The sequence below is a fragment of the Poecilia formosa genome, unplaced genomic scaffold (assembly GCF_000485575.1).
Source record: "Poecilia formosa unplaced genomic scaffold, Poecilia_formosa-5.1.2 Scaffold57, whole genome shotgun sequence".
Classification (NCBI taxonomy): Eukaryota; Metazoa; Chordata; class Actinopteri; order Cyprinodontiformes; family Poeciliidae; genus Poecilia; species Poecilia formosa.
The window spans coordinates 1,410,466-1,417,380 of record NW_006799996.1 but is presented as its reverse complement, the minus strand read 5'-3'; the positions used below and the strand labels follow the sequence as shown (position 1 = coordinate 1,417,380).

At 34.5% G+C, this 6,915-nt stretch overlaps 1 protein-coding gene across 1 annotated transcript in view; it reads right to left on the bottom strand.

Annotated features, from left to right (window-relative positions):
• LOC103139118 (cationic trypsin-3-like) overlaps positions 1 to 6,571 on the bottom strand; it is a 9,850-nt gene extending 3,279 nt beyond the window's left edge. The window contains exons 1-6 of the mRNA XM_007553597.2: positions 6,395 to 6,571; positions 5,972 to 6,164; positions 5,686 to 5,892; positions 5,334 to 5,395; positions 5,118 to 5,233; positions 4,709 to 5,032 (exon numbers count right to left, since the gene is read on the bottom strand). Of these exons, the coding sequence (XP_007553659.1) occupies positions 4,880 to 5,032; positions 5,118 to 5,233; positions 5,334 to 5,395; positions 5,686 to 5,892; positions 5,972 to 6,164; positions 6,395 to 6,431 (768 nt within the window). The 5' untranslated portion in view covers positions 6,432 to 6,571 and the 3' untranslated portion in view covers positions 4,709 to 4,879. Of the gene's footprint in view, positions 5,033 to 5,117; positions 5,234 to 5,333; positions 5,396 to 5,685; positions 5,893 to 5,971; positions 6,165 to 6,394 lie in introns of the transcript that reaches the window.
• Between the last annotated feature and the right edge of the window lie 344 nt (positions 6,572 to 6,915).

Below are 6,915 nucleotides of genomic sequence, written 5' to 3'. Positions count from 1 at the left end.
TAGCTGGTTGGTTAGCAGTTGGTTTAGCTGGTTTGTTTTAATGGCTGGTTTAGCTGGTTGGTTAGCAGTTGGTTTAGCTGGTTGTTTTAGCAGTTGGTTTAGCTGGTTTGTTTTAATGGCTGGTTTAGCTGGTTGGTTAGCAGTTGGTTTAGCTGGTTGTTTTAATGGCTGGTTTAGCTGGTTGGTTAGCAGTTGGTTTAGCTGGTTGTTTTAGCTGGTTGGTTAGCTGGTTTGTTTTAATGGCTTGTTTAGCTGGTTGGTTTAGCTGGTTGGTTAGCTGGTTCATTTTAATGGCTGGTTTAGCTGGTTGGTTAGCAATTGGTTTAGCTGGTTGTTTTAGCTGGTTGGTTAGCTGGTTCGTTTTAATGACTGGTTTAGCTGGTTGGTTAGCAATTGGTTTAGCTGGTTTGTTTTACTAGTTGGTTAGCTGGTTGGTTAGCTGGTTGGTTTATCTGGTTGGCGTTAGAAACAGCTGTACATCATCAGCACAGCCATAAAGATTCCCTCCAGACATAATAAATAAAAATCAGGGGGCTGATTATTAAACCCTGAAGGACTCCAACCAGCAGATCCTCAAACATGCGTAGAAATGAACAGGTTCAATGACATTTTTTAAAAACTCATCACTGTGTTTGCCCCTGGACTTTGGCCTGGTCAGCCCCATTGATTCAGAGTTACACATTTTCTGCTTTTTATCCTCTTTGTTCTCCAGATCAGACAGAAACTATTGCTATATTATATTTAGCAGATAAAATCACATATTTTATGTGCTAAATAAAATAAAATCATATTTTTCCTCACAATTATTAATGGATTTTGTTTTTTAGTTACTGTTTGGTGTTTTCATGTTTACATCCTGCGCCTAAAATTCAAAGGATTGTTTACTTTTAAAAGTAAACAAGGAAACTTGTTTCTGTTTAGAATTGCAGATTGGCCAAACGGTGTGAATTTTAACCGATAGAAAGCACTGACATTTTTCTAAATGCTCCAACTAAAGTTACAGAAATATGAAGCTAAAACAAAATGCAATATGTTGACAGAAAACTATAAAGATTTCATTGGTGAAGTTCAGGATCATTATAGTTAACTAAAACTTAACTTTTCATTAACTGACAGAAATGTTAATTGATGGAGAAAAACTATAACTAACTGGAACTATATTGTGTGTTTATAAAACTAAAACATAATGAAATCATAGATATAATATCCTTTGTTTTTGTGTTTTTGAATCTATTTTTTAGCCTTTTGAACTGATGTGAAATAGATTTTTTTCCCCCCACACCAGCCGTTTACGTCAACTGTCGGTGATTTACGGCACTCCGCTAATAGTGAAGGCAAAATGATGACGGCAAAAGTTTGGAGAACAAAAACTATCAATAAATCAATATATACTTGTAATTGTATCTTCTGTTCAGTATTTATTGCCCAATCTATGTAAACATAATAACAACACTTTAGTCAATTTCTACGTACAGAATTCAAAAAGGTCAAAGTATGAAAAAAAATAAAACTACTACAATAATAAAAACAAGCTACAACTAATTAAAACTGAATTAGACAAAAAGTCACAACAAAATAAAACCACTAAACTGTGAACTCCTGTCTCTCTGCTCTGATAAAACAAAGCTGACCGAGCATCCTGAGGGGTCAGAGGTCAAAGCTGTGCTTCATCCTGGGCTTTTCTTTTTGAACAGATTTTATCTTTTATTGTGCAGAATATCTTACTAATTTAATGTATTTTGATCCTTATTTCACAGTGTTGTGCTTTTATTGTTTTTTATTCTAATTTTAGTGTTTTTATTGTTTACTGATAATTTATGGCTTGTGTATAACTTTAGTTGACTATTTTTGTTTTAAATATGCTCTAGAAATTAACTTTGACTTCCATTGTTTCCATGTTCTGCATGCAGGACCATAACCAGAGATCAATAAAGAAATTATTTACCTGATCACTAACTGCTTTATCTACCAGATAATTATTAAATATTTTTGATTAAAGATCCATGAAACTCCTTCAATCTGCTGCTGAGAGAATCAGCTCATCTCACCTCAGTGACCAAAACTCGGTTACAAAGTTTTATAAACTTTAAAGGTAAACTCAACTCAATCATTTTAAAAAAAAAAGTCCATTTTGGGTCACAAACGGCAAGTTTCTCATGAATCCTCTTCATGCTTGTAGATGTTGCAAGGTGTTGCCACACTGACTGACTGTCTCAGTCATGCAGATTAAAATCATTTTATTTTCCCAGAAAGGATCATAAAAAGGAACCAAAAACACAAACAAACTGAGAAATAAACATGAAAATGTTTCCAAACTGAGACAGACATCTGCCAGGAAGATGAATCAACATTTTAAATCAACACATCACTGCTTCAGACATTAAGCAACAAATCTACAGTATTTTATTATTATCAATGGAAATTCAAGAAAGTCGACCTTTAGTTTTTAAACCTTTAGTCCCATCTTTGAAAAAAGTTACATTTACAGGGTTTTGTCTGTAAAAAACAACTAAAGATAATTGAAAATTGCAATTTTATTTTATTTAGTTGATAAAACTGATGTAATAAGTTGTTGTTGAATTTCCAGATTAAATTTTACATTTATATGATTAACTTGCTGAAGTCTGTATTTTATTTTATCAGCTGCTCCTGCAGTAACGAAGCAGCGTTAATCTACAGGAACATCACCTGAATGAACATTCACTATCAGTCAGATTAAAACACCTGATGATGAATTTAGCAATGATTCTGTAGATGAACCAAAACTACCAGAAAATCTCAATTCAGTTCATTTATATTGAGACTTTTCCCAACAGAAGGCTTTGTTAATTTAGATCTGTTTTAAAATACTTCATATTTATTAACTTTAAAGTCACAGAGTTAAATCTTTTCCATTAATGTGTGACAAACCAACTGGAAGAAGCTCAAGACAATACAGTGGAAGGAAAACTGATCAGTTTGTTTTATACATGATCTGGAAAGTGTGGTGTGCTCTGTTATGCCAGTTGGAGCAGCAGTTGAGAGGAAGCTCTGTCCCAGGATGACCTTTGACCTAGAGAAGGTGGTGGGAGACAGAAGGCCTCTTCTATATATTTCACCTAAAGTGTTAAGCAACTGAACTAAATATTAAATTTACTAATTATTTAGCTCAAGCTAAATGTTTAGCTTCCTCTGAACTTCTCCAAAGACAGAAAAGGTTTGAATGTTTGTCCATTTAATGTTTCTAAAATTTATCATTAGAAAATATGTTCAAAACTTAGAATTTACCAGAATACGTCCAACATATCCAGGCAGATATTATTGCTTTATATGAACGGTTTGATGCAGATTTTAGTTTTTGTTTCTTTAATGACGAGTTTAACAGCTTTTAAAAATAAAAATATGTTTAATATTTTATTGAAAATCAATTATTTTCTTTATTAATAACCAGAAATAAATACAAGAGTAACAATCTGATCAGACAACAGACATTTATTTTCTAGTTTTGTGACAGTGAATATTATTACTGATTATAACAAACAGGCACTTTATTCAAAAACAAGATATTCTCACAGTTTAATTTACAAAATAACTTTAATCCCAAATAATCCAGAGCTGGGTGAAATATGCCTCATCTTCATCCAAGATTAATATTTTATGGTACAATTAGGAATTTGAAACTTTCAGTAAATGTTTGTTAAGTATTAAGAATAAAATCACTACTCTAGAAAAAGTTTGTATCATTTAATAACAGCATAATAAAATTTTACTGGTTACATAGAAATAAGTTCAAATGGTTAATTAGTCCTATTATTTGGATGGTAATTATTGAATTAATAATGCTATCATATTTGATGTTGCAAACTTTCTTTTCTGTCTAATTTGATGTAATATTATCAGTGAAAAACATTCTAATAAAGTATTTAATGACATATTTTAGTACTAACATATTTTTACTTTTTCCAGATATTACTGTAAAATTTATAGAAAACTTCTGTCATATTTAATAAGCTTTTGAAAACCAAATTGTAATTTATGAGAAGTTTTACATAAAAAACATGTAACTTAGATTTTAATTTCAACAGTGAAATAAAATAAAGATGTTTTGCACTTCCTCCTTTATTTTGCAGAAGATTTTTATGTTAATTTTTTTAAGATACATTTTTTATAGCTTTATGTAAGACTATAAAAGGCGTTAAAATTAAAAATTAAAATGAACAATGACACTTTGATTAACTGCAATGGAGGACGATACTTTTTATGTTAAATTTGTGGCAACCAGAAGCTGCCATTAATTAGCTTTACCTGTTTTTACATATTTTCTTAAAATGTCTTTCATTCCAAATTTTGACTTTAAAACTTTTTTTTTAATTGTTGAACTTTTTATTTACTTTGTATCTTTATTATTTTTTATTGTATTTAAGTTATTTGGATTTTATTATTTGTTAATTGTATTATGTGAATTCTGCTTCATTATTTTTGTTTACAGCTCTTTGGTCTTGTTGGAGTTTAAATTTCTCTAGAACTAAATCAGGAGTAGTAACTCCAGAGCTGCAGAGTTTAGATGCTGCATGTTCATTTCTGATGTAAAATAAAGACAAAAACTGAATAAATAAATTACTTCTGGTGTTCAACTTCATGTGATTTAAAACTCATGTCACATTTTTAGATTAATTTCAGGGAAAATATCAACAGAACCATGAATATAAAGACGATCAGCCAGGAAACGTTTCTTTTTCATGCATTTATTGGTTTATTTTCCATTTGTGAGGGAAAGAAAAACTCCATTATTGGTTCTCACAAGGAGGTCAAGGTCAGGTGAGAAAAGATCAAATTAATCCATCCTAATTCTACAAACCTGAGAGAAAATTTGTTTCAATTTTTACTCCATGGTAGCTTTTTATGGTTGTGCAATTATTTGGTTTATCCACGGCAAGTAGCGACAGACATCCATCATAATAGCTTCCCTCACACATGCATGTGTTCCATCTAACACTCCAGAAATCACACCATAAATCATGTTGTTGAAGATCACTCCTCCACCAGAGTCACCCTGTAGAAAAATTTATATCATTATATTTATTTATGTAGTAAAACAGAAAAGTCTTCCAAACAGTGTAGAGAGATATTAAACTTACAAAGCATACATCCCTGTTAGGTTCTGAAACCGAGAAAATATGTTCAAAGTATCTCGGTCTACCACGTACTGTCATGTCGACACACTGAAGATGTGGTGGAATAGGAGCATTGGGTACTGTAGAGAAACATGAGAATCATTAACATGTCCTTCTCTCCACCTTCTCTGTAGGACAGAAACAAAGATTTTATCCTCATAACTTCAATATTTCTCTCACCTCGCCGATTATTGGGGCCGGTTGTCGTTGCTGCTTCTCCTGCCAGCTGAACACGATCGCCTCTAAAACACAATGAGAATAAAATGTAAAAATACAAAATAATGTAGAAAATTAATTATGAAGAACAAAGAAAGAACAGAAAATAAATTCATAAAGGACTTCATCCTCCTCCAGTCCTCAGTGTCCTGTGTCTATTACATGTGTCTCTGGTCCAACACACCTGAGCTGAACGGGTTCTGGTTCTGCTGGTGGCCTGATTACCTGACTCAGGTGTGTTGGAGCAGAGACACCAGGATCAGAGGAGTGGAGACAGAAAACCTGAAGTCATGTTTTTGATCAGAGAAAGACTTACGTATTTGGGATATTATTAATATTATTACAGTTTGGCAGCGGGACAGGATTGACATTTGTTACTGGTCTCTGAAGCCTCAGCAACATGATGTCATGCTGCCGGCCGTTGTTGTCAATATAAACCACAGGATTGCGAAGGATTATCTGATTGTCCTGAGGATTCCTTCGAACAGTCCGTGGATGAACTCTGAGCATTGCTGTCATAAACCTGCGGAACAGGTTAGATTTTAATAAATACACAGAAAACCTGATTATCTGCAGATAAAACTGTCTTGTTTCTTTCTCACCATCCTCGCTGCCAGGTCCAGCAGTGAGCTGCAGTCAGGATCCACTGAGGGTGGATCAGAGATCCTCCACACCGGCTCATATGAGTACCATCACGGCTCAACAGCCGAACATGATAAAGACGCTCGTTGTCATTACAGTCATGACCTCCAATGATTCTCTTCTGCAGAGAAACATGTGAGTTCACTGAAACACCTGGAAAAGAAAAAGGAGGATTTTACTCAGAAATCAGGAGCAAACATGGCGGCTGGAACAGAAAAAGGATAAACAGTTAAAGATTAAAAAGCATCACAGTTTATATGCAAAGACGTTTCAGTCTGAAACAGAGTCAGAGGGAAGTTTGAGAGTCACAGAGAGCAGCAGCCTCCCTGAAACCAGTGGAAGTGTGTCCAGTGTCTCCAGTGTCTCCAGTGTGTCCAACTCACCCAGCCGCAGCAGCAGCAGAACCTTCAGCAGAGCCATTGCTGGTCCAGATTCCTGTGAATGTCTGCAGTCCTGCAGCAGCTTTTAAACTCTGTTCACAACTTCCTGCTGGACAGGAAGCCACCAATCACAGGACGTACACCGATCTGTCCAATCACAGGATGGACACCGATCTGTCCAATCATAGGACGGACACCGATCTGTCCAATCAGAGGACATGGGTCTCTTCCAGGCTGGCTGGACTGCCCCTTACATCTGATCCACGGCTCTCCAGGCTCTCTGTACATTTAACAGTTTTTATTTCTGCCTGCTCTGTCAGTTTCAGTCCAAATGTTTTCATAACAAAGTAAAGAGCAAAGTGAGCTGAAGATTTGTAGGATTCCTTTAAATTTGGTCGACTAAAAGGTTAAAACATGGAAGAGCTACCAGTATGTGAAAACATTCATTAAACTCAACTTGACAACCTGAGACAGATTATCCTTCACTGAAGCATCTATTGCCAGGTTTCCAGCAAACAGCTTGT